This window comes from Martes martes (genome assembly GCF_963455335.1).
Source record: "Martes martes genome assembly, chromosome: 14".
NCBI classification, from domain to species: Eukaryota; Metazoa; Chordata; class Mammalia; order Carnivora; family Mustelidae; genus Martes; species Martes martes.
The window spans coordinates 9,172,502-9,190,122 of record NC_137902.1 but is presented as its reverse complement, the minus strand read 5'-3'; the positions used below and the strand labels follow the sequence as shown (position 1 = coordinate 9,190,122).

The 17,621-nt window shown below is 40.7% G+C and overlaps 1 protein-coding gene across 4 annotated transcripts in view; it reads left to right on the top strand.

The window, feature by feature from the left end:
* The first annotated feature begins 624 nt into the window (after positions 1-624).
* Positions 625-17,621, top strand: part of PLEKHA1 (pleckstrin homology domain containing A1) — a 54,939-nt gene continuing 37,942 nt past the window's right edge. Inside the window, exons 1-2 of one of the 4 annotated variants that reach the window (XM_080822847.1) lie at positions 625-812; positions 15,520-15,680. In XM_080822847.1, coding sequence (XP_080678973.1) covers positions 15,540-15,680 — 141 coding nt within the window. In that variant the 5' untranslated portion in view covers positions 625-812; positions 15,520-15,539. Of the gene's footprint in view, positions 813-842; positions 938-15,519; positions 15,681-17,621 lie in introns of those variants that run through there. The other 3 variants (XM_080822845.1, XM_080822846.1, XM_080822844.1) reach the window with 3 other exon arrangements.

Here is a 17,621-nt window from a genome sequence, read left to right as displayed (position 1 = left end):
GACACTTAGTGCCTGTCACGGGATTTGGCATATAGTAAGTGCTCAACAAATATGTTAAATTTTTATGAATAGTCATGAGACTACATATTTATGGGGCATCTTTCCTGATCTTTCAGATCTTTCTGAATCTTTCCAGATTCTTATCTGAATTCATCCTTCCTTAGGTTTCTCCAAGCTCCCTGTCCTTTAAAGTAGGAGGTGGCGCTGATAGTTCTAGGGAGAAATGGTTATGAGCGAAGAGTTGGCCCGCAGAGCTGTAAAGCGTTTTCCTTCAGGTCACACAGGAGCCTGCGAATTTATACTTCCCGGACCGATTATGGAACAGCTCGCAAACGAATTATCCGCAAACCAACGAAGCCTATTTTTAAAGATTCTTGGGCCGCGAAGCTCTAGGAGATGACATCAGAGAACCCCCATTTCCTCCCCCTCCTCCCGCCCCTCTCCGAACCAAGCCCCTCCATCCTCAAAGACTACCAATCCCAGGAGGCGCCGCAGCGCAGGGGCCCAGAGCTCCGCGCGCAGCCCGCCCCGACGCGCCGAGGCCACCTCCTCTGGAACCAGGAAGACGCCCGATGCCCGGCCCGCCACGCCGCGGGGATCCGCGCGGGGTGTGCCGGGACTTGTAGTCTCCGCGGGCTGGGAGTGCCGGCTCCGGAATCTCGGCGGCCGTCTGGGGGCTGAGGCGGCGCGGGCACGCGTGCGCAGTGTGTGGACGGGCCGTCGTGGGCGCCACTCCGGCAGTTCGGTGCCTGTGGGAGCCGGGGCCGCGGCTGCGCGGGTGCGGCGGGTCGAGGGCCAACGTGAAGTTCGGCGTGAGGAGCGCGGCCGCACCGGGGCGGGGTGGGCGGGGCCGGCAGGGCCGGCCTCCGGGAGCGCCGCGCCGACTGAGGCGAGCAGGGAGGCGGCCGCGCGTCCGCCGAGGGGCCGGCGGGCGCTGGTGAGTGCGGAGCGGCGGGCGACGCAGGGTCCCGGGCTGCCCCGCGGCCCCTCTCCCCGAGTGTCCGCCGCGCGCGGCTGCACCTGGGCGAGGCCGCGGCGCCGACTCACCTGCTCGCGGGCTCCGGGGCGGCGGGAGGGGGCGGCGTCCTCTTCCCGCGACTCCTTTTTATTGTTTTCCTGACCTCAGCCCTCGGCGGCGTCCGGCGGGGGAGGGCGGGGAGGCGGGCGGCGATCGGGGTCGCCGACGAGCTGGTCGGGGGCTCTGCAGGAAAGGACGGTCGCGCGCTGCTCCCGGGCGCCCTGCGAGGGACAGCTGTCCGGGGATTCCCGGCGGGCGACGCCTGTCGGAGTGGCTCGACTCCAGGGCTGTGCCCCGGGGGGCTCCACTGCCTTGGGCATCGTTCTCTAACGTCTTCGTGCGCTTTCACTTTAGGGCTCGCGGAGTCAGCAGTCGACTCCGCCCTGTGCCACAGAATCATGCTTTACCTTCGCACCTTAATGGTGCAGATGACCAGTGCGAGCGTTGAAAGTGACTTGCCCAAGGTCACGCAGGTAGGACCAGGCAGGCGAGCAGAAAGAACCCTGGTCTTTTAGCCTCGTGGCCAGCTGCCCGCTGCAGCGCCTTGGGGAGGTCCTGAGTGGTTTGTGGTTTATTTCAGATGCTTTCTGTTGACCCTCCTGGATAGATCATCAGAAGGGAAAGTGTTGTCAGAGTGAAAACGGTCTTGTTATTTATAGCATTTATTGCCTTTGTCGAATTCTAGTTATGCTGAGTCCCAAAACAGAGCATCTGCCTTTCGCGGGGCACTGGATTGTTCTGTTGGGGAGGGGGGGGCGGGCAGATCTGAGAGGAGGTTCGGGGAAGAAGTATGCACGCAATTTGTGCCATTTTTCTCTCCCTTTTCACCTACCAGCCCTATACTACTTGCTTTCTTATTTTACGATTGATTGTTGTCTGTTTCAGCAGGACTTTCTTTGCTTTAATGAAGTCATCGCCTTTGTGAATTAGTTTTCTAACTAGAAAATCTTATTTCCTGTGTGTTTAATGACTGGAACAAGTAGTGCTCTCTGAGGTTTATAACCATTGTCTTTTATCTTAGAACTATTGATCAGTCTGCTTTATTACCCCGCCAAGGACTCAGCTTGCATACTTTCTATGTGAGTTTAATGCCACTGAAACACTTTACAGCGAAATTTGGCTAAGCTTTATATGAATCGGAGAAAAACTTGAAGAAAATCATTCTGTAAAGCTACGTTTTTCTTCACAATGTGAAGGACTTGAAGAACTATTATTTCAAAAATAGATTAATTCTGACTAAAATGCCTGTAACGGTTCATACTCCTCATTTTCGTATTAATACACTTGTGGCAAAAAAATATTTCCCCAAATAGAGTTTCTTTAAATAATCCTCATCTTGACCAAATCTTCCCAAGGAAGATTACATCTTAGAATATTTATATATTTAAACAAGAATGTCTGAGCTTAGCAGAATTTGAGTTAATGGTTAATTTATTTTATAGTGCTATAAACCCCACAGAATATCCATTGATGGGTTTCTCTTGAAGAGAGAGCCATATCAAGGAATATCAAGGGATATAGCTTTGGATTTGCTTTTTGTGGTTAAGTAGTGGGTAACTTCTGTGACTTAAGAAGATGTGATTTATATGTGCTGAAACGGCTTCATATGGCACTTTATCTTGCTAGTTACTAGTTTTATGGTTGCTTTGGGGAGGAGGGAAGTAACAGGTTTGTATCTTTTTATTCTCCTGTTTTAGCAATGTAGCAAAATAGGAAAGAGAGTTGGTATGTCAATTTGAGTTTGTCATAATCCTGCAGAGACAGTAAAACAGGATAAGTATACAATTGTTAGGAAACTGCTATGAGTTCATAAGCCGGAAGGACCTTTTTAGAAATGTTTAAGGACTTTAAGAATAGCATTGGGATATTTTCTTTAAAAAGCCACTATGGGCAGTCCTCCCGTGTTTGTTGTTAACGTATAGGATGTGGCAATATTGAATTCTCCTGGGAAAATATTTAGGAAAGATGGAAACATTTTATATTTTTGTAGAGGCTTTTCCTCTAGAAATGTCTAATGCAGCTTAAAAACAAAACAAAAAAGAAAGACTCACTTAAGCCTCAAAGTTCTTATAGTCTTACCATAAAACTTCCTGTTATTTTGACTGTATGATAATTTGTAACCCAGAGTGAAATCTATGAAATAATTTATTAGTGTAATTTAAGTTAGACTTCGATATTGAAATATTGCTAGATGTTAAGTTGTTGTTCTTGTTTAAATAATTCTGTCATTTAAGAATGGAAGAGAGATCATTTTCTGAATACAGTATAGTAATTACTCAGATGTGATAACAGTTAACACTCTGCTTTTATGAGATTGAAAACTTCAAATGCCATAGTAGTGGTAACTGCCTCAGCTTTGAGCTGAAGTAATATAGAAGTACTACTTCTTCACATGCTTGAGCATTTTACTTTTGTTAATATTAAATTTTGAGGGACGCCTGGGTGGCTCAGTTGGTTAAGCGGCTGCCTTCGGCTCAGGTCATGATCCCAGTGTCCTGGGATCGAGTCCCGCATCGGGCTCCTTGCTTGGCGGGGAGCCTGCTTCTCCCTCTGCCTCTGCCTGCCACTCTGTCTGCCTGTGCTCGCTCGCTCTCTCTCTAACAAATAAATAAATTTTTAAAAAAATTAAAAAAAATATTAAATTTTGATTTTAAATTTCTAGATTCTCGTATTTCTGATCTGCAATAATATAACAAAATGGTTTCAGTAGGAAATAAATATTAAAACTGAGTTAATTATTTTAACCATTGTAGGTACACAGCACTTAGAAAGGTTGTTAACATGGTGTCAAAGAATTCTTAGGGCAGAAACTTTGGGTGGTTTTAGATGCTTATCTGTAATGCTTAATTATTTTTAGAAACATAAAAATATGGGATGTTTTTATTTAAAAATAAAAATTCATGTTGATACTTGTTATAGCAGTAGGACTCAGTTATGCTTAATGAGTAACATTAAACCATTGAACTCTGAGTAATATTTTCTCCTAGTAGCTGCTATGTAATAAAGAATATTTCAGCTTATAATTAATTCCTAGAAGATATTTAAGCAAACACATTTGGTATTTATTTTTATAAGCCTTTTGATTAGTTGATTGCTTTGAATGCAGGGAAAGAGTGTTTTTGAGGATTTTGTATCAGAATTTGAATTGAAATGTCTTTTGACTGTAAAAGAAAATCAGTATCAGTTGGGATATTTTTTAGCATTAAATAAACCTTTGAGTCTTAAATATTTTTTCCTACGGAAATCTTACTATTGTCAGTCTGACAGTTTTATTTTTTAAAAAGTTATGGTTTTACCCTTTTATATAGTCTAGCCTCTTACAGTTTAACCATTGAACTCTGGATTCTGTGAAGAAAGGACAATCTCTTGAAGAAAGGACAATCTCAGGCACTTAGAACTAGAAGCAATCTCAGAGGACTTCTAATGTAGCATCTTACCCAGTACAATAAATCCCCCATGGGAATTTTCATGTCTGGTGTTTCCTCTCATTACTAAGGGCAGTGATGATGTTCTCTGTATCATCAGGTTATTGAGTAGTCTGAGCTTGGTGAAAACAAACAGAAGACAATTTTATTTTTCACCATTCACGGCTTTGAACTGTGATACGTAGGGTCTTCCTCTTTCCCCTCTCTCCCCACTCATCATATCACGGACAAATGATAGCTTTTCCATCATTTACAGCTATTAAAGCTATTAAAACTCCAGTCTTTCTCTTTCAGTTTTTTTTTTTTTAAGATTTTATTTATTTATTTGACAGAGAGGGATCACAAGCAGACAGAGAGGCAGGCAGGGAGAGAGGAGGAAGCAGGCTCCCCGCTGAGCAGAGAGCCTGATGCGGGGCTCGATCCCAGGACCCTGAGATCATGACCTGAGCCAAAAGCAGAGGCTTTAACCCACTGAGCCACCCAGGCGCCCCTCTCTTTCATTTTAAACTTTCAGTCTCCTAGTCAATTTCAAGTTCCTCCCCTACCCCAGTGTCAGGCCCTTATTACTTAAAATACTTGGACTGGGGAGGAATTGTGGTATGCTCCCAGAATTCCTCTTTCTCTTTCTTCTTCTGGGATCTACTTGGTCAGGGACTTGTAAGAAGAAACATGGAAAAGGGCGTGTCTGTCTTACCGGGTGCTGTTAAAGCCCTCTTTTGATTAGCGATGGCAAGCCATTGATGTCCACTGATGGGCGTCTGCACTGGAATTTTTGGTGAGCTCTCACAGAGAGACTCCCCAGTGCCCCTAATTCCTGGATTTGAAATTTGCTCTGGGCCTATATGGCCACCTCCTTGTCCGTGACCTGTCAGTCCCACCCCCTGGCTCCTAGGAGTGTGTGGGGGTGAGGTACTTTGGGGATCTTTTCTCTCCACAGCCAGATTTTTTGATAACGGCAAGACAGCTCAAGTCTAGCTACCTCCTGCAGCTTCCACTTAACCCACTGGAAACGCACTTCCTTGTGATGCCAAGCGGTGGTGTGCTAGCTGCATAAATCTGCCCCCCTTTTTGTGCTCTTACATTTCTTGTTAATTTTTTTTGTCCCCCTGCTCAAATAGGTACAGATCAGACTCAGTCTACTTCTTAAGTAGACATTGAACTGAAGAATGGGATGCCAGTCTCTCCTTCTTGAAAACTCTTCTTGGTGATTCTCTTAGAGGGCTCCTGCCATTGTTTTGGGGTGAATACCTCCTTCCTTTCCATGTCTTCTCCCTGAAGACTTGGAAGACTTCAAATTTTTTCCCTCTCTTTTGTCAAATGTTTCTATCAAGTGACGGTAAAGTGTTGATTATGGTGCCAGAGCCCTTAGGGATATTTGTGTGAAGGAAGGGGTGTCAGTGCTGGGTTTCCCAGATGTTTGATCCTTGATGTCTGTATATCCTCAGCTTTGAGCTTGATAGCAAATTTGGGACAACAAGGCTAGTCCCACTCAACACTGGTTAAAAATAATAGTGAAGCCCGGTGCGCCTAGTACCGTCTCACTGTGCAGAATTTAATTTTTCCTTTTTTTTTTTGTCTGTGTCTCCGTGATTTTTGTTTTGTTTTGATTTTTTGGCTTACTTCCTGGGTCCTGACTGATGAAGTATTAACTGTGAATATGTTAATTGATGACTGATTGTATGATCTAACTATACTTTAGAGTGAGGATACATTTGGGGAAAGGTTTTACTAATACACTTTTATCTATTCTTGCCTCATACCAGCTTTACTAAAAATGTAAATACAAATAGAAATAAAGTGTTTGAAACTTTTACCTTCCATCGGCTAAGCAAACCAGTCAGTTAAATCTGCTAAAGGATTTCTTGTCTAATGAGGAAAAAGCAGCTTTCTATCTAGAAACTGAAATATTAATATTCATTTCAAAAACACAGATGGATCTAGAGGGTATAATGCTAAGTGAAATAAGTCAGTCTGGTAAAGACAAATACCGTATGATTTCACTCATGTGGAATTTAAGATGCAAAACAAATGAACGAAGAAAAAAGAGACAAACAGAAAAAACCCCAGGTTCTTAAATACAGGGAACAAACTGCTGGTTGCTAGAGGGGAGGTGGGCGTGGGCTGGGTGAAGTAGGTGAAGGGCGTCAAGAGTACACTTACTGCGATGAGCACTGAGGAATGTACAGAATTGTTGAATCACCATATTGTATACTTGAAACTAACATAACACTCTGTGCTGATTATACTTGAATAAAACCATTGTGGAGGAAGAAAGTATTTGTTGGAATCATTATGGGCTCCTTAATACTTCATTCAACAAATAGTTATTGAGTGCCTTCCATGTATCAGGCACCGTTTTAAGCATTGAAGAAACAATAGTAAACCCCCCCCCCCCCCAAAACCACTGTAGGTTGTGGAGCCTACATTCGAGTGTGGGGAAACAGACAAGAAACAGGTAAATAAGTAAATGATATTGTTTGTTAGCCCCAAATGCCTCAGAGAATAAAGTTGGAAAGGGAGACAGGACACTACAGCAGTACAGTTCACATTTGCAATTTTAGATGGTGTCAAGATAGGGTGTCACTCTTTCTCTGAGAAAGTGATATTTGAGTTCAAAGGCCCTGAGTGGAAAGCTTGTCTGACATAGTAGGGAGTCCAGTAGCCAGATGAGTGACCAAGAGGGGACTGGGATAAGGTATGGGGCATGTAGGTGAAGCCTGTATGTCTTTGTAAGGGCTTTGGTTTTTTACTTGAATGAGATGAGATCACATTGAAACAATGGTTCTTAAACTTGGCTGAACACTGGAATTAATCTGGGGAGACTGAAAAAAGTACTAATGTCTAGATCTCATCTCTGGAGTGTCTTTTTTTTTTAAATTTTTATTTATTTAAATAATTTAAACACTCAACGTGGGGCTCAAACTTAGAACCCTTGAGCTCAGCAGTCATCTCTGTTTCTGACTGAGCCAGCCAGGCACCCCCCATCTCCAGAGTTTCTGATTTAATTGGGATAGGGGGTGTCCAACCTTGGCATCAGGATTTTTAACAATCCCTCGGTAATTCTAGTAAGTAAAGTTGAAGAGTTTTGAGCAGAGTGACATTACCTAGTATTGAAGAGCTAGACTCCTCTGGTTTGAATCTGAGCTGTGCCATTTCCTAAACCTGTAACCTTGGGCAAGTAATTTTTAAAATTCCCTGTGCTTTGTTTTTTCATTTGTAGAGTTGTTCTAGGTATTAAGCTAATATGTAAATATTTGGAACAGTGCTTGGCCAGTAGTAATACAGGTTTACTGAATAAACACTTAAATATATTCTTCATGGAAACACTCTGCTGTGTTGAGAATAGAGTGAAGGGGGCAAGGGCAGAAGCAAGGAACGGTCATCTCATTGAGAGCTGGTGGTGGCTTGGACCAGAGCGGCAGCAATGCAAGTGATGAGGAGTAGTGGGATTCTGGATGTTTACAAGATGGAACCAACAGGATTTGCTGATCCGTTGGATGTGTAATGAGAGAGAAAGAAGATTCATTCCAGTCTGACTCTTAAGATATTTTGCCTGAACAGCTGGAAGAAGGGAGTGGCTGTTTATTGAGATGGGGAAGACGGAGACAACAGGTTTCTAAGGGGAATGGTTGATGCTGTTTGTTTAAGTTTGAGATGTCTGTTAGATAAGTAAGTAGATATGTAGACAGTTGTATACATGAGTCTGCAGTTCAGCTGGATGTCCAGGGCTGGAGATAGCTGTTGGAAGCCATCTGTATGTAGACTTTTGTAAACAGGTGAGCTCACCTAGGGCATGGGCAAAATGCATGAACAGATACGAACATGACTTCGTTTAGTTTATGAACACTGAAACTGAAAATGCTTTCAGAATTAATAATACCAAGTGGGGTTACTGGGTTATGCGGTAAATGCATGTGTGATTTTGTTAAATAGTGCTGTATTCATCTCAGTAGGGTTGCACCGTTTTGCCTTTTCATGAGCAATGTAAGAGTCCCTGTGTTCTAATAACCTCGCCAATATAGTGTATTGGCAAGCTTTTGACTTTTGGCCAGTTTGATAGGTGAGAAGTGGTATCTCTGTAACATAGATTTTTTCTATTATGAAGGGTTGTGAACATCCACAGAAGTCTAGAATTGCATAACTATAGTACCCATCAAGTAGTTCCAACAACTATCAGGCCAGGCCATGCCTCCTTCATTCCCTACCCCTAGATTATGCAGATACTACTTTATGTATCAGTAGATACCTCTGATAAGGATTCATTTTCTTGGTGACATAACCGTAATAACATTATCACACTGAAAACAAAGACCCATTTTCTTAATACAGTTAGGCAGTATCCTAATATCAGTTGTCTTTTCTTTTTAAAGATTTCATTCATTTATCTGACACACACAGAGAGAGAGACAGCTGGAGAGGGAACACAAGCAGGGGCAGAGGGAGAGGGAGAAGTGGACTCCCTGCCAAGTGGCGAGCCAGATGCAGGGCTCGATCCCAGGACCCCGGGATCATGACCTGAGCTGAAGGCAGATGCCTAACGACTGAGCCATCCAGGCGCCCCCGATATCAATTTTCTTAAATATGTCAGTGTTTTTAAAGTTTATTTAAAATTTTTTTAAAGATTTTATTTACTTGAGAAAGAGTGAGAGATTGGATTTTGCTATTTGGATATACGTAGTATGGTTTAACATATTCTCTCCCAGTTTTTTGTGTTCCCTATCAGTTGGTAGTTAGATCTAGAGGTTTGGGTCAGATTCAAGCATTTTATTTTCGGAGGTGTTTCGTAAGTGCTATCATGTTCTTAGGCACATGAAGTCTGCTTGCCTTTTTTTTTATGGTGTCAGTGGCAATGCCTACTGTATCTCTGTTATTTTGAGATTTTTCTTGTTATGAATGAAGTCAAGCATCTTTTTATTTTTAAGGGCCATTTTTTTTTTAAAGATTTTATTTATTTATTTGACAGAGAGAGAGATCACAAGCAGGCAGAGAGGCAGGCAGAGAGAGGAGGAAGCAGGCCCCCTCTAAGCAGAGAGCCCGATGCGGGGCTTGATCCCAGGACCCCGGGATCATGACCCAAGTTGAAGGCAGAGGCTTAACCCACTGAGCCACTCAGGCGCCCCTTTAAGGGCCATTTTTATATCTTTTTTTGCAGAATATCTGTTCATGCATTTTGCCCATTTTTCTCTTGAACTTCTGATATAATTCCCTTCACGTTTTTTTGCAAGCTCTTTAAATGTTAAGGAGATTAGCCCTTTATGATGATGTAAGTTGTAAATATTTTCTACCGATTTTGACTTTGCTTATCAGGTTTTTGCCATGCAAAAGCTTTTTTAAAAAAGTCATGCACGGTCAGTTTTATCAATGAATTTTTTATTGCTACTGGATTTTTTAAATTAACTTTTTGGAACTTTAAGTTACATACAATAAACTGTATCCATTTAAAGTTTACAGTTTGATGAGTTTTGACTATATTGTGGCATGTGGCTGTAGTTCCTTTACGCAGTAGAATGTATTTCATTGTATAGACAAATTACGTTTTATTTATCTCCATGTGTTGACGGACATTTGGGTTGTTTCTAGTTTGAGGCTATTAGAAATAAAACTGCTCTATTAGTGAATTAGTCATTGCATAAATAAATGTTTTCATTTCTCTTGCATTAATACCTAGGAATGGAATGGCTAGGTCAGAGGTTAGGTGTATTATTTTGGTTTTATTGCCAAAACTTTCCCCAGAGTGGTTGTATCATTTTATATTCCCATCAACAGTACAGAAATTCTGGATGCGCCACATCTTTGACAACATTTCATGTTGTCATTTAGCTTAATTTTAGCCATCTGGTGAGTGTATATGGTATCTTTTTAAAATTCAGGATTATTGATGTATAATTTACATACAGTAAGTTTTACTCATTTTAGGGCACGGTTCTGTAAGTTTTGACATGTGCATATAATTGTATAAGCTCCATCACAATCAGGATACACAACAGTTACATCATCAAAAAATTTTGATTTATGTTCCTTTGTGATCCTTTTCCTTATCCCAAGCCCTAGCAATTCTTTTTTTCCCCAAGATTTATTATTTATTATTTTAGAGAGAGAGTGGAGGGGGAGGGGCCAAGGGAGAGAATCTCCAGCACACACTCCACTGAATGCAGAGGGAGCCTCATGCAGAGCTCGAGCTCGTGACCTGAGCCGAAACCAAGAGTTAGACACTTAACCAATTGAGCCACCCAGGTGCCCCTCACGCCCTAGCAATTCTCATCTGTTTTTTAGCACTGTAGTTTGTTTTGTTTTTTTAACTTGTATGTAGTAGAGTTTACTCTGTGGTGTATGGGGCTGAGTTTTGATGAATGCATTGCATAGTGATACATCCCAGCACAATTAAGATGCAGAACAGTTCCATCACTACAAAAATTACCAGGCCCTCCCTTCATTTACTGATTTGTTCCCTGTCCCAATAGCCTTTTTGGTCTGGCTTCTTTCACTTAGTGACAGTAGATTCGAGATTTATCCATGTTGTATGTATCTATGGTTTGTTCTTTTGTATTGGTAAGCAGTGTTCCATCATATTGGTTGTACCACAGTTTATTCGTTTATGGGTCAAGGGACATTTGGGTTGTTTCTGCTTTTTACCAGTTATAAGTAATGTTGCTGTAGACATTTGTACAGATTTTTGTGCGAACACAGCTTTCAGTTCACAGTAGGATTGCTGGGTCATATTGTAGTGGTATGTTTAACTTCATGAGAAACTGTGAAAACTGTTCAAATTGCTGTACCATTTTGCATTCCCACCAGCAACATAAGAGAGGGAGTTCACTTGTTCCACATTCTTGTCTGCATTTGATATTGTCAGGCTTGGTGTTGTTTTTTGGCTTGTTTTTGGTTTAGCCATTCTATTAGGTTTGTTGTGGTATCTCATGGTTTGTATTTGCAGTGCTTTCCTGACTAATGATTGTGAACATCTTTTCATGTGCTTTTACTCTTTGTGTTACTCTTCATTGACTATTTGTTACTATTTGTCTTTTCAGATCTTTTTGGCCATTTTCCTGTTTGGTCACTTCTCTTATTATTGAATTATAATAATTTCTTGCCTGTTCTTCGATATCAGTTATTTGATAGACATATATGTACTGAATATTTTTCTCATCCTGTGACTTGTCTTTTGGTTTCTTAACAGTGTCTTTCAAGGAGCAGTTTTTAATTTTTTTAAGTCCAATATAATAACTACTATATGGCTCATCCTCTTTGTGTCTTAATTAAGAAATCTTTGTGTTATCCCAAGGTCATGAACACTTTCTCCTATATATTTTTTAGAAGCTTTATTGTTGTAGCTTTTGTGTTAGGTCTGTGATTAATTTTGTTACATTTTTTCCCCACATGAATACCTAATTGTTCTAGCACCATTTGTTGAAAAGACTATTCTTTCCCTGTGGAATTGCCTTGGCATCTTTGTTGAAAATCAACTGACAATATATATGTAAGAGTCTGTTTCTGGATTCTAATCTGTTCCACTGATTTATCTTCTTCTTCTTTTTTTTTTCCCCGATCTGTCCTACACTGTCTTTATTGCTATAGCAATTTTGTAAGTCTTTAAATCAAATAGTGTAAGTAATCCTACTCCATCTTTGGGAAAAAGATTTGGCTTTTTATTTATTTATTTATTTGACACATAGAGGGAACATAAGTAGGGGAAGCAGCAGGCAGAGGGAGAGGGAGAAGCAGGCTCCCTGCTTCGCTGGGAGCCTGACACGGGGTTAGATCCCAGGACGTCTCAAGACCTGAGCCAAAGGCAGCCACTTAATGACTGAGCCACCCAGGTGCCCCATAGATTGGGTTTTTCTAGGTCATTTGCATTTCAGTATATATCATAAAATACATATTATGTTCTCTATTTTTATAAAATATTCTGGACTTTTTATTGGATTATTATATCGGTACTTCATTCTTTTCTGTATCTGCATAATATTCCATTGTGTTGGATGGATCACATGTTTAACTGTTCACCTGTTGACAAGCATGTGGGTTGTTTCCACTTTTGGCTATTGTGAACAGTGCTGCTATTAATATTTATGAGTAGCTGTTATCACTTCTTTTGGGTGTATATCTAGGAGTGGAAATGCTGAGTTGTATGGTATTTCTGTGTTCAACTTTAGAAAAACTACTAAACTGTTTTACACAGCTCTTGTACCAATTTACAGTGTGAGGGGTTCCAGTTTTTCCACATCTTTGCTAACACTTGTTACTTTCCTTTCTTTTAATTATCACCGTCCTGGTGGGTATGAAGTGGTATCTCACTGTGGTTTTGATTTACATTTCCCTAATTACCAGTGATACTGAGCATCTTTTTGTGTTCTGTTTGGCCATTTGTATATCTTCTTTGGGCAAAGTGTCTTTTCAAGTCCTTGCCTATTTTTTATTTAGATTGTTTATTATTGAATTGTAAGAGCTATTTATATATTCTGGATACTAGACCTTTGTCAGATACGTAATTTGTGAATATTTACTCCCATTCTGTAGGTTCCTTTTTCATTGTCTTGATGTTCTTGATGCAAAACAGCTTTTAGTTTTGGGGCACCTGGTTGGCACAGTGGGCTAAGCATCTGACTCTTGGTTTCAGCTCATGTTGTGGTCTTGGAGTCCTGAGATTGAGCGCAGTGTTGGGCTCCAGCTCAGTGCAGAGTCTGCTTAAGTTTCTCTCTTCCCTTCCCTACCCTGCTTGCACACTCTCTCTCTCAAAGAAAAAAAAAAAAAGCTTTTAGTTTTTATGAAGTCCAGTTTAGCTTATTTTTTCTTTTGTTGTTCATATTTTTGGTGTTATATCTAATAATTCGTTGCCAAATTCAAGGTCGCGAATATCAGCCTCCATGTTTTCTTAAAGTATGGTTTTAGCTATCTTACATTCAGACTGTTAATCCATTTTGAGTTAATTTTCATGTAGTGTGAAGAAGGGTCAAATCTTCCCTGTTGCATGATGTTGGCACCTTTGTTGAAAATCAGTTGGCCATATAGGTATGGGTTTGTCTGGGGTTTCAGGACTATTCCTTTGGTGTGTGTCTGTCCTCATGGCACCACTCAGGTGGATAGTTTTTACTGTCGGATACAGGTACACCTGGACGATATTGTGGGTTAGGCTCCAGACTGCCACAATAAAGCAAATACCAAAATAAAGCAAGTCAAATGAATTTTTTGGTTTTCCTGTGCATATAAAAGTTCCTTTCACGCTATACTGTAGTCTGTTAAGTGTACAATAGGATTACGTCTACAGAAAACAATGTATATATCCTAATTTAAAAACCCTTTCTTGCTAAGAAAATGCTAACCATCATTTGCACTTTCAGCGAGTCATAATCGCTGATCACAGATCACCAGAACAAATATTATAATAATGAAAAGATTTGAAATATCGTGAGAATTACCCAGGTGTGCCACACAGAGACACCAAGTGAACAGATGCTGTTGGAAAATTGGTGCCAGTAGACCTGGCTCCATGTAAGGTTTGCCACAAACTTCCGGTTTGTAAAAAACACAGTGTCTGTGAAGTGCAGTAAAGTGAAGCACAAAAAAATGAGGTGTGCCTGTATGTTAGTATAGTGTATTAATTTTTCAAGTTTTAATCACATTTTAGAAATTTTAAAAATGTTGGGTAAGTTCATTAAAGGAATTATCTCCTCGAAGTGCCAGATTTATAACAACACACATACATGACCTCAGTGGATAATTTTGTTTAAAAATTTTTGGTGTATCTTACTACTGCTCTGGATGCATACAGAGTAGTGTTTAGATACGCAGTGTATCAGGATGTGTTCTAAATGAATTTTCATTGTGGGTGAAACAACCTTGAGCCGTTATGTAAAGAACTAGTTACGCATATACATTCAGCCTGCCGAAAGCTGTTGGTGGCGGCTCTAGAAGAGCCGGAATAGGAACAGTCTGCAGCTTGCATCCACGAGGAAGGAGTCACATACGTGCCGTTTCTAGAGAAGAAAATTGGCTGGGAACTCTGCTTTTTACTCAAGTCATGGTTTTTGACTCTAATCAGTACAACAGAAATTTTAGTACTGTAAGAATCAGAATATGATGTGTTTCTGAAGTCTCTTAATCTGTAACTTCTCTCTTCTCCTCCCCATAATTATTTACTGAAGAAATTGGGTTGTTTGTCCTGCTGTTTCCCACAGTCTGGCTTTGGCTGAGTGAAACCCTGTGGTGCAGTTTACTATGTTCCTTTGTGTTTTTTATTTCCTGTAAATTGGTGGTTTGACATAGGGAGATCTAGAGACTGGATCTGATTTAGATAAAAACTTTTTTTTTCTTATTACATATTCACTTCATAGGTGATGTTTGTGTCTTCTCTCAGGAGGCACGTAATACCTGCTTATCTCTCTTTTTCATGGTGTTAATTAATTTTACTATGATTCATTTTAGTTTTAGCAATTCAAAGAGCTTTAGAGAAAGTGTGGTGTAAATGTTAAGATATAAGCTCTAGAGCCCAAGAATCTGGGTTCATGTTTTCATTTATTATCTACTGGTTCTCTAATCTTTGAGAGTCACTTTCCGTTGTGAGTGTTGAATCTTACCTGTGAAATGGGGATGATGATTCCTACTGATGGGGTTGTTCTGAGGATTCAGTGAGAAAACGTGTGGAAAAGACCCTTCCTTGCACAGAGCCTAGCATCTAGTTAGTGGCCAGTAAGTGTTAGCTATTGTTTTTCTATGAACTTAAAAATACTCTGTAATAATCTGAAAGGTAGATTATCTGGATTTATAAGTGAGGAAATTGAAGTTTGGATAGCTAATTTTTTGGCTCATCTGGGTGTGTTTAGGGAAAAAAGTAGGTCAGTTAATTCAGCGGAGGTGAACCGCTCTTCTTTGTTCCAGTCAGTATGTATAGCTGTATTTCATAACCACTCACAATAAGCTTAATTTCAAAAATGATTTTGCCCATGCTTTGTACATATCCACATGTACATCCCCACCTCATGTTGGGAAGGAGGCTCTTTGTTAAACAAATTGTAAATAGCACATTTTAGGTTTGAAGTCCACTGAGAAGTACTTACTGTCAAATGTTTTATTTTACAGTGTAATGTTCAGGCTCAGAAATGCCTTATGTGGATCGTCAGAATCGCATTTGTGGTTTTCTAGACATCGAGGAAAATGAAAACAGTGGGAAATTTCTTCGAAGGTACTTCATATTGGATACCAGAGAAGATAGTTTTGTTTGGTACATGGATAATCCACAGGTTTGTAAAATCCAGATGGTTACCTTTTTTCAAATCACACAAGAATTTTAATTATTAATATATCTAACATACTGTATGGCTGTTAGGATTTGTTTTCCCAAACAATCTATGTTTAGATTTATTTCTCCTGGCTGCATTCTTCCTGTCCTGCACGTTCAACCCCTGCTGTCTTACTTGAATTTCAGATGAAACTAAGTTTATTTGTGCATGCATATATATGTCCCACCCCCCTTGAGAAATGCTGTCCCTGGTAGAAAATTCTGAAGTCATTTAAATTTAAGATACTGTCTCTGGGATAGAGACCGCTGTCTTTTGGTAAAGAAACTACCTGAGCTAGTTGCCACTCTTGTACACACGTGTAGCCCTTTCATGTTGTGGTGACAGATTTGAGAGTCAGCCGTGTAATGCCATTCATGGATTGAAATGCACTTAGATTTTATTGTTGCCTTTCAAATCACTGGGGAAATGTCATAAATTAAAAATTAGAATCTCTGTTTTAAGATCTGTGAAAGACCTTGGATTAGCGATCATCTAATGAGTAGTTTTAAGTTTTCTCTCTCTGTGAATCTCTTCATTCAAATTGGGATGAATGTTGCAAGGTTGAGTCCCTAGCAAACGTCTAAGCTGATTCTGTCTAGTGGGTGAGGAACTTAGAGTCACGGGAGGGGTGGGGACTGGTGGGAGGTTCCATTCTGTTTCACCGCGGAGGAACTAGACCCCCTGAGAAGCAATCTAATATTCTTTACCACCCTGTACTTACTTCAGGTTAGACAAAATACTTACGTACTAATGCATTTGTATTTGTTTATATAGAATTCAAGTTGCCAGGGACTGTAGTACAAATTCCACCTCCTCTTCAGTGCAGGAAGCCTGTCTCTCCCTGATCTTCACTTTAACTGTTGGCTGAATTACACATTATGAAAAAGTCCTTATGATATTTGAGACACTTTCATTATTATTTCTTCTGTGAGCCAAAATCTCTTTGCTTTTATCTGTTCCCCGTTAATCCTACCCTGTCCCTGATTCTCCAGAAAGTAAGTTTAGTCCTTTATCCAGCCACGGCCTTTCAAATTTTAGAGGATAATTTGTATTTTAATTCAGTGTAGATTATTTGAGTGCTGACTTTGAGACTTTTTTCCTAGGAACTGTCTACTCTCTATCCTTATTCTTATAGAGCTTACTGACACTGTTTTACTCCCTTATCTCTGGGTGTAACCACCTTTCTTGGGTGGTAGTACCTGGCTGTGCATCTACGATGATTAATACCTTTACTTACTGGGCCAGAGTCCGTGGAAGAAGGAGCAGGTCAGCAGAAATCAAAAGTCCATGTTTATTTATTTTTATATTTTTTATAGAAATCAGATTTCTTCCCTTTATTACTCCACCTTTTTATCTGTGGCACAGTCCCCTCCCAAACTCTCTTTTGTAAAGTGCAAAGTAACTTAATTCCCCTTGACTCCCTCTCACTGCTGGGTACTAGATCCTGGTTTCTGGTTCTCCTCACCTGCACAAGCCATTGCAGAGTTCTGGCCTGTGCTCTTCCTGGTTTGTCTCTCTTCACAAGATCTGGTGACTGACACATATGGATTCTTCCGAATTGCATTTAAAGCTCCTTGGTTGTTTCTCTTTCTTCATAATAGTAGGTTCTCCCCTCAGAGTTCATCCTTTTATCAGCACTTCCCACTTAGAGCTAGAAGAAGGTGAGCACAAAATGGACTATTTTTATTACACTGAAGGATACATGAATTTGGAATCCGAGTTAACGGTCTTCATGGAGGTCGTAGCATTCAAAATTGACCCAGAGTGTGGATATGATGTTGGCCGGTAGTTGGAGAAGTGGGTGTTCCAGTGTTCATAGAATAGCACAGGCAAGAAGTGCACGCAAGGAAGCCTGTGCCTGTGTGGAGAATAGGTCCCTGTGGCTGTCGTAGGGAGGGTGTG